At 50.1% G+C, this 21,163-nt stretch overlaps 2 protein-coding genes across 2 annotated transcripts in view; both read right to left on the reverse strand.

Moving 5' to 3' along the window:
* Positions 1–5,953, reverse strand: part of Chat (choline acetyltransferase) — a 57,707-nt gene extending 51,754 nt beyond the window's left edge. The window contains exons 1-2 of the mRNA NM_009891.2: positions 5,851–5,953; positions 769–957 (exon numbers count right to left, since the gene is read on the reverse strand). The gene's annotated coding sequence lies outside the window, so the exon portion shown is untranslated. The remainder of the gene's footprint in view (positions 1–768; positions 958–5,850) is intronic.
* Positions 2,481–4,894, reverse strand: Slc18a3 (solute carrier family 18 (vesicular monoamine), member 3). The gene has a single exon (NM_021712.3). The coding sequence runs from the start codon at positions 4,466–4,468 to the stop codon at positions 2,876–2,878; it is 1,593 nt and encodes a 530-aa protein (NP_068358.2). The 5' UTR covers positions 4,469–4,894; the 3' UTR covers positions 2,481–2,875.
* Positions 5,954–21,163: the final 15,210 nt, after the last annotated feature.

Below are 21,163 nucleotides of genomic sequence, written 5' to 3' on the forward strand. Positions count from 1 at the left end.
TGTACCGATTATGCACCTAATTCTCCTTTTGGGCCATCTCAGAAGTGGGAAGGGAAAAACACTAGCCAGCCCTTAACGGAGAGGAGAGTGGACCCTGCCATCTGACATCCTGATCGGTATTCCACTGTCCCCACACACCCCAGCTCCTTCCTCCTAAGCCTCTTGATCCAGGCTTAGAGAATTTGAATGTATTTGTCTTTCTGCGGTTTGGTACTCTCCCATTTCTGCTTCTATTGGCCTGGCTTGTGGGGGCACTTGGGGGTCCTCTGCTCTGCCCTGAAGGTCCAACACCAGTCTGTTCTGGTTTCCCAGGCTCTCAGTGCTGTCACTCTCTCGCAGATGTGGCACTTAACGCCAGCACTCCCCACCTTCTCAAGAATGGCTGGAGGAAACTGAGGCCCAGCGATATTACTAACGCCCCCGGTACAACACGACAAAACCACAGACCTTGGGATTGGCAGATGTCAGGCAAAGTAAAAGTAAAGATGGGAAAAGATAAGGGAAGTCCCAAGCCCTGATAATCAAGCCCTCCCAGCCCAGAATCCCTGCAGTCTCCTAGATGTACCCCGACGACTACTGGTGCCTGGAACGCTGTAGACTCTGAGCGTCCCGGAATCTCTGGGCCTGGGAAGCTGTCCCTCGGTGGACAGCTCCTCCGGAGAAGGACACCTCCCCCCGCCACCCTCCCCCCCCCCCCCAGCCCCCAGGGACAACGCCTGGGTCCGCGGGCTCTTCAGCGCCAGCGCACTGCTGCCCAGCCCTTCTCACCTGCTCTCCTGGGCTGTTACGCACCGAACCGGCACTGTTCCACACCAAGCAGGGCTGGAGGCGGCTGCGTGAGCCAGAAGGGCCAGGGAGGGGGTGGCAGCAGTACCAGAGGTTGGGCCCGCCACCTAGGTTCTGTAGCAGAGCCTCCGACGAAGTTGCCAGATCCCAGCAGCCGCCCCGACTGACTGACTGCAAGCAAACCAGCCACACCTCTCTCGACTCCCTCCCCTCCCTCCTCCCTCCCCCTCTTCTCTTTTTTCCCTCCCCCTTTTCCTTCCCTGCCTCTCTTCCTCACAGTCCACTGCTCCCCCTACCCCACACTCTGCCCTGCGTTTCCCTGTTTTCTGCCCTCAAAACCTGTCTAGGACAGCTTCCCGGATGAGTTCCTGCACTGGCATCAGACTTAGGCCTTGGAAAGGGGCACAGAACATTGCCTCCCCACCGCCCCACCCCAGCCTGCCCCCCACCCCAGTCCCCATACTCCCCCATCCGCACCGGCTCCTGGGCAGCTGCTTATGCAGAACCCTGGGGAGTGCTTGAGTCAGAAGAAATTTTGCCCCTCCTCACAAGGCTGAAATCTTACTGCACCCCTTTAAAATATTAAAAATTAAGGAGTTGGTTGGCCACAGTAAGACCTCCCTTGTTTTCTTTTACCATCCAATTCCTGCAGGTTCTTTGGGAAGGGAGGAGCAGACAAGAGACCACAGACTTGGTCCACTCTGATGGTAAGTGGGAGTTGTTTAAAGCCTCAACCAGAGGCCCACAGACACTCCTCCCAGGCAAAGTACTCTCCCATCTTACACAAACAGACTCAGTCAAGGATAGACAGGCAGACAGGCAGGCAGACAGACAAGTACTCCCCCTACCACCACACCTCTCACACAAAAAGACTCAAACAAGGACAGACAGACACACAGAGAGACAGACACAAGCCCCTCTTACACAAGAAGACTCAGACAAGGACACACACACACACCAACTGCAGACCTTCCCCCTGCATACACAGGTTACCCTACCCCAACTGCCTCTTCACCCTGAAATCAAAGAGTCCCATGTGCAGGCATCAGGATTCAGGAATGAGTGTACTGCCTTCAGCCTGGGCCTCCATGGTAGGAAATCAAGGGCGGGAGCCCCCACCCTCACCCCCACCCCGGATAACCCTGAGCGGCCACTTATATTCAGGACAGGGTGGACTAGGGATTAGCATCAGTTCCTACATCAATCTTCCTTCCGTTTTCCATTCCAACTTTCATGACTGAGAAAAGGCAGATCCATGGGTAACTGTTTTCTCATTCCTCAGATGATAGAGCCTGGATCCTTAATGAACACTGTCACCAGGCCGAGACCCTATAAAATGGGGACTACCTCCTCTTCTCTGCAGAAACCAGCTCCCTTGTGCTCCTCTCTTGACAAGATGAGGCGAGGTCCCACTGTGTGGGAAAGCCCTTGGTGCCAGCTGTCCTCCGAGGCCAGGCAGATCCTCAGGTTCCCTCGGGTGGAACCTCCAGGTGCTACACTGGGCTTGGAAAGGAGAGACTATCGTGTGTGTGTGTGTGTGGGGGGGGGGGGGGATTGGGGTTGTTTCCTTTTCCCAGGCAGTAAAGGATCTTCAGAGCTTCCACCCCTCCTCAGGTCTGCATTGAACATGTGAACCCCAGTGTGCTTAGGTTTTGTGTCACACTGCCCACCCCTCATCAGTAAAGAGACTTGGCCTCCTCAGACAGATATGGTTTATTAATTCAGGCCGGAGGCACCAGGGTGTAGTAGACCAAGTTTGGCACTGGAAAGATCCGCAGGAAGGACAAACAGATGCATGACTGTACTTGGGGGCTCTCAGTAGGTGGTTGGTGATCACCGGTACACCTCTGCCAAGAGCCCAATGCCTCCCTGATCCATTCCCTCAATGAATACGAGTGTGTTTGGAGAGGGGGTTAGACTGGGAGGGGTCACGGAGAAGGGATTCCAGCAAAGGAATTCAGGGCGGGGGACGGGCTAGGGTACTCATTAGAGGAGGTGGGCCCCAAGCCAAAGTTGGCCAGCGCTCTTGAAGAATGACCATCTTGACCTAAATGGGGAGGGTAGGTGGCCTGGAGGAGAAGCGGGTCTGCTAGCTGCGGGAGTAGTAGTTGTAGTCGTCCTCACAGCCATCAAAAGGGCCAGGCGGGCTACAAGGTTCACCGCCGTCCTTGCCCTGCACCTCACGCAGGCGCATCGCGTCGTACAGACCCTGCGGCGGTTCATCAAGCAGCACATCGCGCTCGGAACGCGAGCGTGTAAGGAGGCCCACATTACGCAAGAGCAATAGGACCGGTGCGTAGAGCAGGTTGGCCAGGCCCATGCCAAGGCTGAGCTGCTCAAAGCCAAGTGAGTGAACGATATGGCCTGCTACTATGGGCCCGAGAGCGTAGGCCACAGAATAGGAGATGTCAGCTATGGCATAGACACTGCCATAGACTGATACGTGGCGCACGTCCACCAGAAAGGCGAGCGTGGGTAGGAGCGCCGTGTCCACCAACGCGATGCCGAAGCAGAGGCCGCAGAGCGAGACCACTAAGGGCGCGAAGGATCGGCAGGCAGGTACGACGCAAGAGCTCACTCCGATTACCGCTAGCCCGAGAGCGCCATACAGCCACTGCAGGTGTGGATAGCGCGCCGCTAGACGCACGGTGAGATAGACGCCTAACACGTGTGGCACGAAAGCCGGCAGCCAAACCATGCCCATCTCCCACTCGGATGCCGCCATTGTGTGCTTCATCCACGTGGCTATGGTGGGCTCGAGAAACGCAAGGGGAATGTTACAAGTTGTGAGCGCTCCGGCTACAACAGCGATGTAAGGGTCTAGCATGAGGCGATGGATAGGTGTGCCCACGGGCAGGTTGGCCCGCGCCCGAGCCGCAGCTGAGAAAGGCTTAGCCACCGCCAGGAGTAGGAGTGCGTCGAAGAGCGACACGGCGGCGAGCACTAGAAAGGGTACACGCTTGCCCGCGAACTCGTAGAGGATGCCCCCAAACGGTGGCGCCACTAGGCTTCCAAAGCTGATGAAGGCTAGCGCCACGCCCAGAGCACGACTGCGCTCAGGCTCCTCGGGATACTTGTCGGCGATCATGGCAATGCCAGACGTGTCCGCGAAGGCTGAGCCCAGGCCTTGTAGACTGCGCGCAGCGAAGAGCGTGGCATAGTCTTCTGCAAAGGCAAACATGACTGTGGAGGCGAACATGACGCCCAGGCCAATAAGCAGCGGCACGTCGTAGCTCATGCGATCAATGAAAGGCCCGCTTAAGGGGTTCACCAGAAGCTGCAGGATGGCCTTGGAGGCAAATAGCACGCCTATCTTCACATCTTCACTTTCTGTGGGGTAGCGAGGCCGCAGGATTGACCGAGCCGACCCGGCAGCCGTCGGGGACGCCGAGGTGTTGGCCAAGTAGGCGCTGGCATTAGCCAGAGTGGGCGGCGGCAGGGTGGGTTCCCACACCTCAGAGATCAGGGTAGGGCTCTCGCTGCCCCCGCGCATGTGAGCGATATAGTCGGGAACAATGGGCACGATGACCATGTACAACATGTTGTCCAGTAACAGTGCAACGCACACGATGACCAGCACCAGGCGCCGCTGCCTCTGGGGCTCTTGTAGCGCGGCTCCCACTGCTTCCGACAGCTTGGTGGCCGCCGCCCGGGCCTGACCGGTTGGCGCGGTGGGTTCCATGCCCCTACCCGCTGCTCTTCCTAAGATGCCTCCACCGGAGTCGGGTGTCGGCGTCCCGCAGTGCAGAGGCTAGGGTACGGTACTTCGGGGGCGCGGTCCTAGCCGCGTAGCGCCCCCTGTGCTTCAGGTGGCTGTGGGGTTCATATCCCCGAGCTCAGGAGAAAAAAAAAAAAAAATCAAGGATTGTCCCGCGCGGCGCCGCTGCTCTTAGATGCTCCAGGGACCAGTTGCCGCTGTTTCGGATGCAACCGCGGAGGCCGGCAAGCCGAGGGGCTGAGGCGGGAGACTGGACGCGCGGTGCCCAGAGAGAGCAGGAGCAGCCCCTGCCGCGCAGAGAGGCCGTGTGCACCCGCCCAGGGGCATGCTGCCGCCGCCCGCCGTCTCTCCAGCCCTCCCCGCGCGTCCGCTCTTGCCTCTTCCTCCACCGCCGCCTCTCTTTTTTTTTTTTTTTCTCCCTCCACTTGGGGCTATGACGCGGTGAGTCTCGGCCCCCGAGTGGTGCCCGGGCCACTGGCGTCGCTCATGCTAATAGGACGTCGTCGGGGCGGGGGCCGGGGGCCGGGGGCGGGGCGCGTCCGGGCAGGGGTCCGCTTCCGAGATGTTTCCAGGTTGGGAGCAAGGGGAAGGGGATCTTGGCGAGCTGTAGTCCTAGACAAGCCCCTGGGGATGGGTGAGCAGTGGAAGGAACCGGCCCTATGTTTCCCCCAGTTCTGGGACCTATAGGGGTGAGGTTCCCCCAATTGGGAGGAGGGGTGCGGCAGCCGGTTCCCCGCAGCCTGGTGGGAGACGGGAGAGCCGGGGGCTCTAGACCTCCTCCTCAGCCTGGACTTCGGCGCACAGCGGGCACGGAGCCCCCGAGGTGAGCCGCGCTGCCTCCATCTGTTCTCGCAGCTGGAACACGCAGCCGGGACCCAGAGGCACAGCGCAAGCAACCCCCTTCCTCAATCCCGCCCCCAGCCCGTCTCATCCCCTCCTCCGGGAAGGGAGGGGGAAGGTACAGAGCCTTCAGGGTCTGGTTCCGACCCACCTGCCCTTAGGCAGAAAGTCTTAGCAGCTAATTCCAGTCTTTAAGGGTTTGAGTATTGAGAGGAGGAGTCGTTCTTTGCACCCAGGGTCCTGGAAGTCAAAACTAACACTTTTTGACCTCCCCCTACCTGGCCTCTCCTTTTCGGCTTTCCGGGCGCGGGTCTCTCCCCCCCCCCCCCCCAGCTCCGCCTATTTTCCCTTCCTTTCTACTCTCCCACTCCTCTTTCTAACTCCTCCCTGGCCCTCTTCTCTCCAGACCTTACCCTCCCTCTGCTCTTGAGAGCCTCCGCCCACTTTTCTGCATTTCCTCACCCCACCCCCACCCCGGCCGCCTCCAAGTCTTGAGTGGGGCTCACAAGTGGCGTGGAAGCTTCTGGGTCTCACGCAGCAGGGCCTCTGCAGCTTTGCTGTCAGTAGAGGCTTAGGAAGGCTCACCTTCCTTCCGGGAGGGCTGCACACGCTGAGCGTCCTGATTTGCAGGCGACAGGCTGAACAGATCAGCCTATGCGTTGGGCCCAGTGTGTCCTCAGAAGAGTTTTGACCCTAGATGGCACGTGAGGCCCGAGTTCCAGTCCACAGACTGGAAGGAGAGAGGATGCCAGTCAGCTGAGATTGGAGGTGGTGGTGACGTTGAGATTGGACTTTCCCTGTCTTGCGGAATCACAGGAGCCTTCAGATCCCAAGCTAGCCTCGGATTTAGCTTCTTCCACTGGGCTTCCCACCCGGGAAGGAGACATCGTGATCTGGGCTCCAGAGGCAGACAAATAGGATGGCTTCCAGAGCTACCACTTACTAGATAACAGTGCCAAGGGAGACGTTGTTTCTCCTTCTGCCCCCACTGTCCCTTTATTTATCTGTAAAATGGAGTACCTACAGCTTAGGGTGTGGTACACGCATGATGAGAAGCATCAGTATTTGCCATTGTTGCTGTGACATGCTCTGCCCTGTGTTCATGTCACAGTGGAGGGTCTTGTGAAGAGCAGACAGACACCAGGGCCATCCTGACTCTCTGGCTTATCCCTCGAGTGGGAAGGCATTGTGAGCCTGGTCTCTGTCCGAGCTGGTAGAAGATACAGAAAGAGCTGGAAAGTTGGCTTCTCTTCTTATGCCAGCTGCAAGATGATGTGACAGAGACCAGAGTCAGGGAGAGAAGGCAGCACTCAAGTGGTCTAGCCCAACCTCTCAACCCCGTACACAGGTACTCCTGAAAGGAGGAGACTCACCTAAGTAGAGAGCTGCCCAGTCACATGCCCTGTGATGGCCCAGCTGCCCTTAAAATGAGGGAAGAAGCCTAAATATGAGGACAGCTGTGGCTCTGGATAATGTTGGGCAAGTCACAGTTGCCCTACCTCTGGCCCACTTGGCCTCTGTTCATCAAGAGGTTACCAAAATTCACACTGCTGAAAGTGCAGCAAAACGACTTTAAATATTATCCCACTGCCTTTGTTCATAGCACATACTCCAGAGACTCGCTTTCCCTCAGCTTGCTCCATGTACTCTGTCACCTGCTTGGCTCTCCAGACACTCTAGTTTAAGAATACTCTGGGTTCCTCTGACTTTTCTACAAAAGCTACACTGATGGTTTTTAAAGAGGTATTCCACACCCTACATGGTAACGATTATTTATTCATATATTGTCGCGCCGTCTGAGTAAAATCAGGAGGCAGGATGACACGGGAGGCAGCAGTTTTCTCTCTAGTGGTTAACAGACAGTAGAATCTTCCAAAAAATAAACTTCCCAGTCCTAGCAAGCTGCAGACCTCGTCTCTTGGCTCTCCAGCCCACATAATAATCCTTAGCTGTTCCTGAGAATGAAGCCAGTTCATTTTGGGACTCACACCCAACTCTCGCCTCCTCCATTCCTCTATGACAAGATGCGGACTCACTTGTTCTGTGCCAGGGCCATGGGTATACTCTTACTTCATCCTTCCTCAATCCTGGTACAGCAAAGATGCTATCTGCCCCCATCACACCCCCCACAGGGAAGTTGTTCTTATGCCCTGGCACATCTGGTTCCAGGCTGTTAAGACCTGCTTCATGGTCTTCATGCCACCTCCCTTTTCTTTGTGTTTCATTATGCCTCTATCACTCCATCTGCAGTGTGGCACACCTTGGCAGGGTAAGGGCAAGAGGCATAAAAACTGGAGTGAGGAAGGCAATGGGCTGGATTCTTCCAGGTCTTTAGCTCCCAAATAAGAAGGCAGAGCTTTTACATCTGAAGGATACAGGGGTCACAGTCAGGGGAAGACAGACCCCCTTCAGCAAAAGGCTCCCTCTCCCAGATGTGCCAGGCCAGAAGGACAACTTCCCTTCCAGGCCTAGTGGCTCGCTGGAACTGTCCGTGGTGCTGGACGGTTTGCTGCTGGAAGCCTTCCAGGGGCCGGCCAGTCCTTGCCGTGTTTTTGTGCCTGTGGCTTTTCCCTCATACTGGTGCTTGGCAAACTCCTTTCCAGAGACTTCTGTATTTGAGCATAACTCATATGCAAGAGGAAATTTCCTATCCAGTCTTGGAGGAAAAATAGAAGCATGTTTTTCTCCTTTTCATTCAGAATGTAGAAATTGTTACTACAGGATACATATAAGATGATTGAGTAAAGGAGGTGTTTCTTTATTAGATCTATTAAAAAAAAGCTAGAAATGTGTCAGGCAGTGTGATAAGCATGTAGTAACTCATTTAATCACATTATCAGCATTCATATTACCCTTCTATAGTTGGGGACACCGTAGTGAAGTAATTCATCCTGGTCAGATCTGGCTTCCATGTTCATCTCCTGGCCACAGGGCCAGCCAGCACACAACAAGGAACTCACCACATGGTCTCAGGGCTCAATGCTGGGTACTCAGTGAGCTTCATTATCACCTAACAGCTTCAGAGTGGGTGGTGGGTTTTGGATGACAACCTTTCTTCTCATTTTATTCAGTGGCCACACCGTGGCCTTAGTCTGATAAACCAAAAACCTGCTCCATTATGAATCAGTGCTGTGGGGAGTGGGTAGAGAGTGTGAAGTTCTGGGGTGGGGGAGTCTGGAGAGAGGGTGGGAGCAGCCATTCTGCAGCAGTGCCTTCTTGGGGTCATGGGTCTGTAGGTGCTGCTGTGGAGGGAGAGATCAGCCTATTCTGGCTTCATTTCTGAGCTGCAAACTGCCTGGGTGTCTGGAGAAGCAGGTTGGCGTGGTGGTTAGCAGTGCGTGGGCGGGGTTGCCCGCTCTTGATTTATGATTTCTTTGTCTCTGTGGAAGCACTTAAGTGCAGGCTTTAGTTCCAATGACACTCAGGAGCCTCTGGATTCCAGCACTGGGGATGGGGGTGGGGTAGAACGTTCTCAGGCCTCACCAACCCCTCCCCTGTGTGCTGCCTTTGGGAGAGTCCCAAGGCTTCAGCATTACTTAATTAATTAGGCCTCTACTGCTACATAGGCTCAGATTCAAAAGAACAGAGTGGCCCACGTCAGCCATTCCCGGAAAAGTCTGATGGCTGGAAGCCAGAGGACTATGTGTCTGCCTTGCTGCCCTTGGCCAGCCCATCCTGAATGCCCAGACTCGGACAATGGAGTAGGTACAGAAGGGTAAAGACAGTGTCTTCTGTACCAGTAAGTGGGCCCTGATCTGCTCTCTACAGCTTCCAGAGAAAGGGCCTGGCCAATGAGCGGCCTTTTGAGTAGCAGATACCTCACATGCATTCTGATAGAAAGCCTGGCCCCAGATCACTGTGACTTTAGCCCTCAGGTTTCTTTTGCACTTCAATTCAATGACTTCTTGAGGTTCATTTCCCTCTCCAAGATTTGCCACAGACCAGTGGTTCTCAACCTGTGGGTCACACCTCCTTTGGGGAAATTGAATGACTGTCAAAAACCGCAGATTCATAACAGTTGCAAAATTACAGCTATGGAGTAGCAACTAAGATAGTTTTATGGTTGGGGGTCACCACAATGAGAGGGACTGTGTTAAAGGACAAGCAATGTTAGGAAGGTTGCACACTGCACCAGACTCTCCACCTTCCCCAAGACTGGGGCGCTCAACAGTTCTCAACTGGGCCCCCTCCTCACTGGCCAATGCACACCCACACTGCACCAAATTGCACTGCACCAAACTATAGGCAAGTTCCCAGCTTGGTCACAGAGCCCCACACACCACTTGCTACCTGGGTCTTGCTTCTTCTCCTGGTACACGGCCTCCCAGTCTTCCTGTTTCCAGACCTTCTCTAACCAACCACAGCGGCTCACTCTGCCCACTGGAAAGCCAGCAAGTTTGTTGTTATTGTCTTCTTTTGTTGGCCTGGAACTCTCAAAATCCTCCTGCCTCAGCTTCCCAAGTGCCTGTATTTCAGGAGTATGCCACAACTCTGTTGGAGCCCTGCTCACGCCAGCCTGAGAGCGCCTCAGGCAGGCTCTGTCTGTTCATGAGGGATTGGCCACAGTGCTGCATGGGAGCTGGTGTGTGAGTGGGCTTCAAATTCAGCTCTACGTTTATTGAAATGAAAATACATTCTGCTAATGGAAATCATGGTGTTAGATAGATGTTTAGTCCCTGCCACCATTACCATTTTTATGTATATTTCCAAGCCCCTTCTAAAGCTTTCTATGCATAGCTATGAGCTCATATAAAATTTAACAAACAGCACTGTGTTTAGTTAAGTGTATTTTAATGTGTCTTGCTATATATGTGTCATTCTGGGGCTCTCTCATTTTCTACTTAACAATAAGTCCATGTTAGCTCATACAAAGAGAGTTATGGTTCTTCTTTTCTTTAAAGGTTTATTGATTTTTATGTATGTGGGTTTCTTGCTTGCATGCAAGTTTGTGTACCACATGCATGCCACGCACATGCACTCGTCAGCAGAGGGCACCAGACCCCCTGGAACTGGAGTTGCAGATGTTGTGAACTGTCATGTAGATGCTGGCACAGAACCTTGGTCCTCCACAGCAGCAGGAAGTGCTTGCAACTGTTCAGTTATCTCTATGGTACTAAGTTTTTTCTTAGCTGCTATTATACTATGGTGTTTTTTGTTTGTTTTAAGGAATTATTATATCATATATATACTCTATGTACTCTATCTGAATATACACCTGCATGCCAGAAGAGGGCATCAAATATCAGTATAAATGGTTGTGAGCCACTGTGTGGTTGCTGGGAATTGAACTCAAGACCTCTAGAAGAACAGGCAGTACTTTTAACTGATGATCCATCTCTCCCCAACAATACCATAGTGTTCTTTGTTCTTGATAAAATAAAAAGTATAGTATTAATTTCCCACTGACTTCTACTTGAAGATAGATCTGAGTTTTTCCTGATTCTTGATGTTACAGTGTTGCAATGAATGTCTTTCTTCTCTTGTGAAGATGTTTCTCCCAGTGATGTGAATATTTATTTTATTTAATTTTATTTGTTTGGTTGGGTATTTTTGTTGCTGTTCTTGGTTGTTGTTGTTTTAAGACATGATTCTTGTAGCCCTGTCCATCCTATAACTCACTCTGTAGACCAGGCTGGCCTCGAACTCACAGAGATCCACCTGCCTCTGCCTCTCAAGTGCTGGGAGCAAAGGAGTGTGCACCTGCTTTACCCAGAGTTTTAATTTCCTTTAAGACAGGTCTCTGACATAGGTTGGGCTGGCTTAGAACTCAAGTAATCCAAACTGGCCTTGAACTCAAGGCGAATATTCCTGCCGGGACCCCGAATGCTCCCTCACACCAGGCACATGTTAGACTTTAAAAGAAATTTCCAAATTGCCTTCCAGAATGGTTGCATAAACCTTCCTACCAAGTCCATGTCAGTGCTGGTCTTGCGTCTTTTCCTTTTGTCAGTCTGATGAGAGATAGTATCACTGTCATTTCAATCGTTAAATGCTTAATTGGCTGGGAAACTTTTCCTATGTTTGGAGGCCATTTGCATTCCATTAACATCAGTGTCTGTGTGTGTGTGGTGTGTGTGGTTTGTGTGTATGTGTGTGTGTGTGGCATGTGTGTGTGTAGTGTGTGTGGTTTGTGTGTGTGGCATGTGTGTGTGTAGTATGTGTGTGGTTTGTGTGTATGTGTGTGTGTGGTGTGTGTGTGTGTAGTATGTGTGGTTTGTGTGTGTGTAGTGTGTGTGGTTTGTGTGTATGTGTGTATGTGTGTTGTGTGTGTGTGGTGTCTGTTGCTTCACTTCCTTGTTTTTCTGTTAGGTTGTCTTTTTCTTCCTGAATCATACGCAGCTTTAAATGTGCTGTCTTTGCTTTGGACATGCCCACTGTGGATGACAATTATTGCTAAACCTTCACTCTAGCTTTGGCAGTTTATGGCTTTTGAACAGGGTAAGTTGTGTGGATGTGAGGCTGCTCCATCTGTTAAAGCCTTACGAGCCTCTTTGACAGGAGACAATTCAAGTTGCTTAGCTTGATGTAAAGGTCTTCTATCTGATCCACCCACGGCTGCCCTCTAATGCGATGCCCGGGTTCAATTACTGATCCTATCACCCTCTATCTCTCTGGAAAAACTTACTCAAATGCTCTGTGTTTAGAATCTGTCCTTTTAAAAACCTTACGGAATTGTTCCTTTCTTAACAAGTTGTTCCTTCTTTACACGTGTCTAAGTCTCTGACCTTATACTGTTTATGCCATGGGCGCATTGGTGGTACTCCTAGAGTTGGCTCCAGATGGACTGATCATGGATACTGTCTATCACTTCTGCCTTCCTAGATGGCTTATACTCATGTTGTGACCATGTTCCTATCACTGTGTGGATCACACTATGCCACATCATCCGTCCATGCTGTCTGCTCTAATGCAGTGTCACCCTCATAGGTGGGTCCTAGGGCAGCTAAACCTTGATCTCTGGCTGGTGCAGAGCATCCTGGACAGGCAACTGTGGGATAAAGGATTTGCCCATTTCAAAAAAATCATGGCTTTCTCATTTTGCCAAAGTGCTGTAGAGGGAGACTGGAATAAACTGGAGGGACACTTGTGAGACAATGACGCATCCCTGAAACAACAACAACAACCACCAGACCCATGCTGGGAAGAACCAGAAAGCATCTCCATTGATGGATAGGTTGGGGAAGCTAAGATATCAACAGGAAACTGCATTGCACCGTCTAGGGTTGTCTTTGTGGGAGAAACAGAAGATAAATTGAGGCTGCCAGCCATCTCTCCTAGATCCCAAGGCCTGCTATGGTTGGAAAAGAGGTCTGATTAGGCACTGTCGCTTTCATGTTTAATCTTGATAAGTGAGAATTTGGGGCAGGAACTCTTTGGAGAGCAGAACCACGGGATCCTCCATGTCCTAGACCAGTGGTTCTCAACCTTCCTAATGCTGCAACTCTTTAATACATATTGTTCCGCATATTGTGGTAGCTCTCAACCATATAAAACTATTTCTTGTTGCTACTTCAGAACTAGTTTTGCTACAGTTATGAATCATAACGTTAATACTGTATTTTCTGATAGTCTTTGGTGACTCCTGTGAAAAGGTCATTCAACCCTCCCCCCCCCCCTCGCGCCCCAGGGGTCATGACCCACAGGTTGAGAACCACTGTTCTAGAAGGAAGCATCAACAATATGTGAATGGTATCAAGTCCACGGTGGGGTGGAAGGCTCCTGGCTTATATAAAGAAAGGGTTGTTTGTGGAGCCAATCCCTCTAAACAGATCCGTATTGACCATCTACCACATATGTCCCATTATGTGGACACAGAGCAAGATTGTCTTGAAGCCTCTGAAATCGGGCTCTTCTGTGAGTGTTGTCAGTGGAGACATGAGGAGAAGGCCCCCTCTAGTGGCAAGGCGGTGCTTTGTAAAGCCTGCACCTCCTTCAGTATTGGAACTGGGACAGAGTCCAGAGCACAGACTTTTTCAATGAGTCTGTTTTTCTGAATGGCCTTCCAACACTCCTGGCTGGTACCTTGTCCAGACAAGTCTACTGAGAAAGAGACCAGTATCAGGACAAACACCAGCCATGTCCAGGGCCAGCCTAGTAGAAGACTTTTTCCTTACTGGCTTTTTGTCTCATCATCCTCTGGGAGGAAAGCCCACTTGGTCAAGTGCAGTTCAGCAGCCCAGGGGTGGAATGATGAGCCAAAGTCACAGGCCATCTGACCTGCCCTCTGTTGCTCATCTGCTTGCTCCTGTGTCTTCAGTCCTTTGGGATCCCATGGGATTCTTCTATGGGCTTCAAAGCCTTGGCATTCTCCTCGTCCCCCCAATAGGAGTTCCAGCCAGCAGAGAAACAACCATGCAACCAGAGGGGCAGAACTTTAATTTATACAAAGACTGGGTGGAGCCAATCGAGTGCTTTGGAAAAGTCCAGCAGCATCCCATAATTTTTCACACCTTTCAGAGGTCAGATGACAGGGTTGTCTCCGCGTCCCGTGTTTACCAAAAGAAATGTCTGTCATAGTTGGACACCTTTACACAGCAAGAGCAGAAGGAAATGTTTCAGGTAGATGTTTTCTCTGTAGCAATGAAAACCATACAATCATTTGTAGGTAGCAATTAAAATAATTGTTTTCTTAGCACACAGAATAGTTCCCTTCCTCTTGCTCTGCTTTTCTTCGGTTGTTTGACTACATTTCTTATTTTCCCAGACCCTTTTGCATGGTAACAATGTTCCTCATTTGTAAGTACTGAGTCTGCCCTTCTTGGTGGTCAGCAAATTTAAACCTCTTCTAGTCTGGAGGAGTATTTCTGCAAGAGAGACTACCTGGTCCCTTATTGTCTCTAGCGACTGGGCTACCTGCCCCATGTCTTACATCACTTTTGTGGCCACCTGTTTATCCTAGATCCCAGAGGATGCTGATCTTCCAATACCGGTCCCTGCTCCCAGTGCTATTCCCAAATCCAGCAGCCTAGGTACAACTTTGGACAGCTCTTCTAATGCTTTCATACACTCTCCTGGAATGGGAATCAGCCGGGCCTTCCCAAGAGGCAGGAAAAGTCAGCTGTACCCTGCTAGGCTAGGATTTGATAAGCCTAGGATCTGAAAGGGGCCATCCAGCCCTATATGGCTCTCTATTGTATTACTAGGCTTGGGAATACAAATGTCCTGTGTACGTACAAGCAACACTTGGATGTCAGGCAGTGAGGGCACCCCATGATAAGGCAACACATGTCTTCTGACTGTTAGCTAAGTATAACATTTCCCTCTGACAACATTACTCTCTATGAGAATAAAGTTTTTAATGTAGTGGGTCTTCTAGGTAACAAACATCAATGGGACTGTGACCATGTTTTATAAAACCTGAACAAGTTCTCTTCTACCCTAAGAGTGGGCCTGACCAGAACTCTGGGCTTCAGTGCCTTACCTTATCCTGCAAGTTTTTTTCTGTCAAATTTGTCCCCCTCTATCTAGTGAGTCTAGTCATGGGGGTCAGATGTCAGAAGAGTCAAGTACTGAGTCAGAGTCCTGCTCAGAGGAATGCCAGAACATGCTTAGCATCTTCACTTGGAAATCCTTCATTCTGGTGTGGCTGAGCTGCTGTTTCCTCAGTGCAGAGGGTTGGTGTGGCTGGAATCTTGCTGGGGCCTCCAAATTATGTCACGGGAATTCTCACCAGCAAAGAAAACTATTCAACCAGAGAAACAGAGCTCTGTTTTCACACAAGTTGGTACCCAAGCTAATGCTTTGGAAAGCATCAAGCCATAATTTCTTACAGCTTTTAGAGGTTAGATAACAGTGTGGCCACCTGAAGGTAATCTCTGAGTCCTGTATCCTCCAAAAGGAATTTCTGCCATAAACATGTTTGTAGGGTCAGCAAAAGCAGAATCAAGCATTTGACTCTGGTAGATGTTTTATAGGTAGCAAAACCAAACCAAACCAAACCAAACCAAACCAAACAAAAAACCCATACAAACATGTGGAGGTAGTAATAAAAACAAATTCTTCCTTAACAAATAAGATCTACAGTATGACCTTTGTCAGATGGCCATGGGAGTCATTCTTTAACAAAGCTTTTTGTGAGTATTTGCCTACCCAAGATAAGGGGTAGAGGCTTTACCAAATGGGCAGAAATCAGCACTTTAGAACAACTTTAATATGTTGTACTTCTACAAAATTCCTGCAGTTCCTAGGCAAAGGTTTTAATTAGGTTAACATAACACAGTGCAATAATTTGATTTCATTAGGTACATACATAGGAGTACAAAATAGATATTCATGTCTTCTTCATTAGTGTGGGGCAATATTGCCATCACCACTGATAGCTGGGGATTGTCTCACCCTAGACCCAAAAGGGCAGGCCAGCCTCAGCAGTGCATTGCTTGGGTCAATTTCATCAGCTCTGCATGGTTTTTAGGCGCTCTGTGTATGGTCTTCTCTTCCCTGTCACCTCTTCCTTGCACTTCTAGCTGTCACAGGCTTACCTGCCTGGAGTACCTGTGTGCTGATGTCCTGGCCTCAGAGCCCAATGTGCTCCCTTTATCCTTTTCCGGAATGAGAGGTGACTCCCAACAAGGGGCACACTAATCTAGCATCATTTGGAGGGATTCTTGGCCATGTTAAATCCACCTGGCATCTCTTAGGCCCACCATGGGACATAGACTAAAAGACATCTGGATGCTTTGAATGTATACATATTTGTGTCTATTAAAGAGAAATGCTCACTCACTAATTTGGTTTGGGCTTGTGTATGATGATGTAGGGGTGTGTGTGTGTGTGTGTGCGTGCACACTCACACACTCACACACACTCACACACACACACACACACACACACACACACACACACACACACACAGGCCAGAAGTCAACTTCAGGTGTCCTGTTCTATTGATTTCCACTTTATTTTTATTTATTTTTGAGGCAGAGTGTCATTATGTATCCCTGGCTGGTCTGAAACTCACTCACTCTGTAAACTAAACTGGCCCCAAACTCATAGAAATCTTGCTGCCTCTGCCTTCTAAGTGCTGAGACCAACAGCATGCAACCACTATGCCTGGTATTTACCTTATTATTTTGAGACAGAATCTTTCACTGATCCCAGAGCAGGTATCGGCTAATGTGGCTGACCAATGAGCCTCACGCATATACCCCTACACAAGCATCTTTGTATTCCAGAACTGGGTTTATAGACTCATACTACCAAACCTGGCTTCCTAATTTGGTTTTAAACCAGATAAATGGTTGTTTAGCAACCCCTCCTCAAAGCACCTCCATCAAGTTGAAACTGTTATTCTCTCCATCTTAGGTGAGATGCAAAGAGAGGAAGTAGCTCCCTCCGGATCACACCATCGGGGAGCCTTGTGGCAGGACTGGAACTCGAGCTGTGTTCTAGAGCCTGTGCTTCATCTCCAACATGTGGCAAAAATGACCAAAGGTGGCTCACGAGGTTGGGTGACTCATGGGTCAGGAGGTTACATCGAACCTGCCAAGTGCATGTGACACAGTGTCAATTGATCTGAGGAATCAATACCTGAAGCACTGACTATTGCTGGTGTGTAGTTTGAGGTAGCAATGTCAGTATCATGGTCCAGTCGAGTGCTACTCCAGCCAGCTATCTACCTGGTACTATTCCATTGTGTCTCTAGCATCTGGTATCCCTGCCTTTCACACGTAGAAGCTCTCATGGGGAGGAAAATGTCCAGCATTCTGATTTGCTCTTGTTGAGGGCCAAGGTCATTAAGTCCATCTGAAGAATCTTGCTGTCACCCTGTGCCCACGCGGCAAGAGGTCCCTGCAAGGGAAACATGGTCTGGACTGATGAATTGATAGTGTAAGGGGATCTATCTTCTAAACTCCGGCTAGAAAATTAGGCATGTGAGAATGCCTGTATCTAAGTGGAAGGAACGTGTGGTGCACAAGGATCCTGATAGAACTTGACTGTCCCAGTTGGTTATGAGTGTCATTCTACTGTTAGACTTGATCCATGGTGATGGACAGAGGAGAGGAATTATCTGGAAAGGCACTAGAGCTTGGGGTGGTGATGTGGACAAGAACTCCGAGTCTGTACTTGGAGACAGGAAGGTAGGCATAGCCTTTCTGGCACAGATATGTGTGGCCCAGGGAGTAGGGGTTGGGGATGGTGTCCCTTCAGGGCAGGCCACATAGACACTCTGATTTCTATGACAATCTCATCTTCTTGGAGTGTCAAGAAGAGTAACCAGAACAACGGCTTCCTGGGTAAATGTGATGCAATCAATTAAGCTTCATTTAAAGTTAGTGTTAAACTAACCATGACATTTATCCATCCATCACAATGAAGAGGGCCTGTCTCCCCAGCCCAGGGCATGCAGTCCAGTGAGATGGGTTTGAGCATTTAGTTGGTTCCATGCCCTGCCAAGCTGCCTCTCAGAGAGCACTGCCTGTGGATGTGTAGATGACAGGTGCCATCTCCTCATTTGAACTCCTCAGATGCCATCTGGTAGCAGACCTCATGACCTGGCACATTCTCACGGACCCCAGACATTGAGTCAGTTCCAGACTCCCTTGTGGAACATTCAGTCTGTGTAGTGAGTGGGTCAGCCAGCCTCTGAGTGACTGGACAGGATACAGAAGGGTCATGCCACCAGGGCCCTTTTAAGCCACCCTCAGAGAGGTGGCCAGATTACTGAGAGTGTCTATGGCTCAAGAGGGACCCAGGCTGTACCCTACATGGAAAATTCCTAAGACATGGCTCCTCCGGTCACAGCCCAGGCTGTCTTCCCTCCCTGTGAGAGCCCCTGTCAGAGAGACGCGGAGAACCTCCTGACCCTGAACTGAGAGCACTTATACAAATAGAGGGGAGGAAAAACTTTTTCCTAAGGGTCAGAGGTCTTCCAGTCCTCATTGTAGCTTGGTTATGGTCTCAAAAAGTGGCTCTTTGATATTGTGCCCCTGGCTCCCGTGCCCTGGTGGCCTACAGCCACCACCATCTTGGATAAGGCCTGGCCTCAGGGTATCTGAAAGCCACCAATGTGAATCTTTTGAACAAAATCAGGGGCTTATCTCATTGGTAGGGTGTTCTACTTAGGCCGCAGTGCTACCTTTCTGGATGGGAGCTCTTGCGCTTAGCTTCTCTCCTGACTTGTTCTCTACTCAACAGCCAAATGGGAAGGGATAGAGGCCTAGAGGGTCTTCATATGGTGCCTTCAGGAGGGCTGGAGACTCTACAAGTCAGGGGCTCCTGCGATGTCTCCAGACTTCTGCCCAGTAGCCAGGAGGGAAGGCTTCAATCAGGTCTACCCCTGAGGGTAAGGGACCAACAGGGTCCCTTCCTCCAGTGTCAAGAATGGTATGTGAAATGCAAGTGCCAAGAAAAGTAAGGCTGCCTTGCTCCTGAGTGTAGGAAAGAGGTACAAGGAGTGCAGGCAGGCTGGGCCGGCTGGCGACTGATGTAAAATGAAGGGTACCATCTGAGGGTGTGCTAGAGCAAGAGAGCACTAGACCAGCTAACAAGACTGTTTTAGGAACTGGTCATCCCATGGGGACTGTGCGTAACTAGTGACACCTAGAAGATGCTTTGAAAAACATGGAGGAAAAAGTGCTTTGGAGCCCTGGGAAGACAGTGTGTTACATACCACGTACAGCTAAGGCAGGCTCATGACAGCAGCACCAGCATCGCTGTGCTTCACGCCTCTCCTGGAAGGAGTAGTCTCATATGTGATCTGAGTACATATGTGATCTAGGCACATACGTGATCTGATCACCCCATTGGGGAGCAACAAAGATCCACAAATCTATCTCTGAGACTCTGGGCCTTCATTGTTGTTGGAATGGAGCACCTTAAATATTTTAGGGAAATAAGGCGATGTATATACAGGATATTCTATGCCTTTGAAAAATTCCTCCACAAGATTTGGGGTAATTTACCTAAAATCAAATCATTGATGTTTGTAAAACAAAACAAAACAAAACAAAAACAAAACAAAACAAAACAAAACAACTGGGTAAATATTCCTATTTTGAAAGATTGACAGCATAAATAGACTGGTGTCATTTCGGGTCAGGTTTTTGTCACCAAATGACATAAGTCCAGACAGTGTTGGGAGCCACATGAGTCACAAGAAATCTTTTGGCTTTTTGGTGTCTTTTAGCATTGACACTGCAGATAAAGGATTGTTGGTTTGTACTGTCCCCACTGAGGATCTGAGAATGGACTGGAATGAAGAATGGCTGAGCTAAGGAGACAGAGCTGGGATACCTCAGAGACCTTTCCCTCTGTGTCACAGAGATGGTCCTCAAATCTACTTCCCCCATCTACCAAGAGGGCTGTAAGGCTCCAACGTGAAGTTGAGTTGCTGACCAACAGTGATCATATTATCTGACAAAGACAAGTGTCCTTAGATCCCAGCGAAGCTGTCTTCCCTTACTGAAGCCGAAAGATGGGCTGCACACCAGGAGCCTGTGGCTTCCTACAAGAGGAGCTGCAGAGCTGGGTGGTGAGCAGGGCTTAAAGCAAAGAGTTGTGCCAGAAAGCAAGTTGGGTTCTGGTCCTCAGAAACTGCAGTTATGACCCATATGGAATGCTGGGTCTGAGTTGCTTCGTGACTCCTGGGGACTCAAGTCCCTAAAATGCATCTGGGCGAACCAAACAGCCCTCTCTGGCCATTCATGGCTTTAGAGAGCAGGATTTATCAGCACGGCATCCTCACAGTTTTTACAGATAGACATCAATCACTGGAAGTGCTCCCAGCACTGCACAGATTAAGGGCTCTTTGCTAGAACTACAGAGCTGGCCTCTTCTGACTTGGAGACAGTCTGGGAAGCTGGGGAGGAGACTAGACTCTGGCTTTGTGTCTGGGTTCCAACATTCAGTAGTTAGAGGCTTCCAGGCAGTCCCTCAAATATGATGGTGTCAGGAAGTTCCAGCTATGCATGACCCTTCCCTAAGCATAGGTCCCTTCTGCCAGACTCCTTGAGAAGCAGGCTACAGCCTGAGCTTCATACCAACACCTATGTCTTATTGTTCATCCTAATTTCTACTCACTCAGTGAAACCATTAGTGACTTCCCTTAAAACAGATGCTTATAAGCTGGTTTGCGCTAAAACAAACAAACAAACAAACGAATGAATGAATAAACACCAAAGGGGTTTGTGAGGTAACTAAGAGCAGAACGAAGTCTGGCATCTCTGCCTCTGTTTTGCGTCTGTCTCTTTAGAGTCAGACTCTAGCTTAGCTGGCTGGGCCTGTAGGCATGTTGATTCCTCAAGGAGAGTCTGTGTAAAAACTGGTACCACCTCTGGACTTTCAGCATCCTTCAAGGATGGACGCACAAAGACATGAGTAATGGAAGCATCTTATAATCTTTTACTGTGTCCTGTTCCAGAAGCCCCAAAGCCACTGGAAGGTTTTCAGTAATTGTTCTAGACCTTGAATATCAGGAACAGCAGAGCCCCAGAAGAGTCACTTTTTTTTTTTAAAAATTTACTTTTTGCATATGAGTACACTATAGCTGTCTTCAGACACACCAGAAGAGGGCAATGGATCTCATTACAGATGGTTGTGAACCACCACGTGGTTGCTGGGAATTGAACTCAAGACCTCTGGAAGAGTAGTCAGTGTTCTTAACTGCTGAGCCATCTCTCCAGCCCCTGAAGTTACTTCTTAAGCAGAAGGAACAGGCATACCTTCTCAAGCAATGAGGAAGACTTGGAGCCACTTGCCTCAAGCGATGCTTAATGTTCAAAATTATTCTTCTGCAGAAGCCAAAGCTCATGTCAGTACCCCAAAGACAGACTTGGAACACCTGCACTTTTCCCCATTGTGACCACATTGACTGAGTCTCCA

This window comes from Mus musculus, chromosome 14 (assembly GCF_000001635.26).
Source record: "Mus musculus strain C57BL/6J chromosome 14, GRCm38.p6 C57BL/6J".
Classification (NCBI taxonomy): Eukaryota; Metazoa; Chordata; class Mammalia; order Rodentia; family Muridae; genus Mus; species Mus musculus.

Excerpts from the sequence above, each read along its gene's own strand:
- Slc18a3 (NM_021712.3), bottom strand. The coding sequence starts at position 4,468 with ATGGAACCCACCGCGCCAACCGGTCAGGCCCGGGCGGCGGCCACCAAG.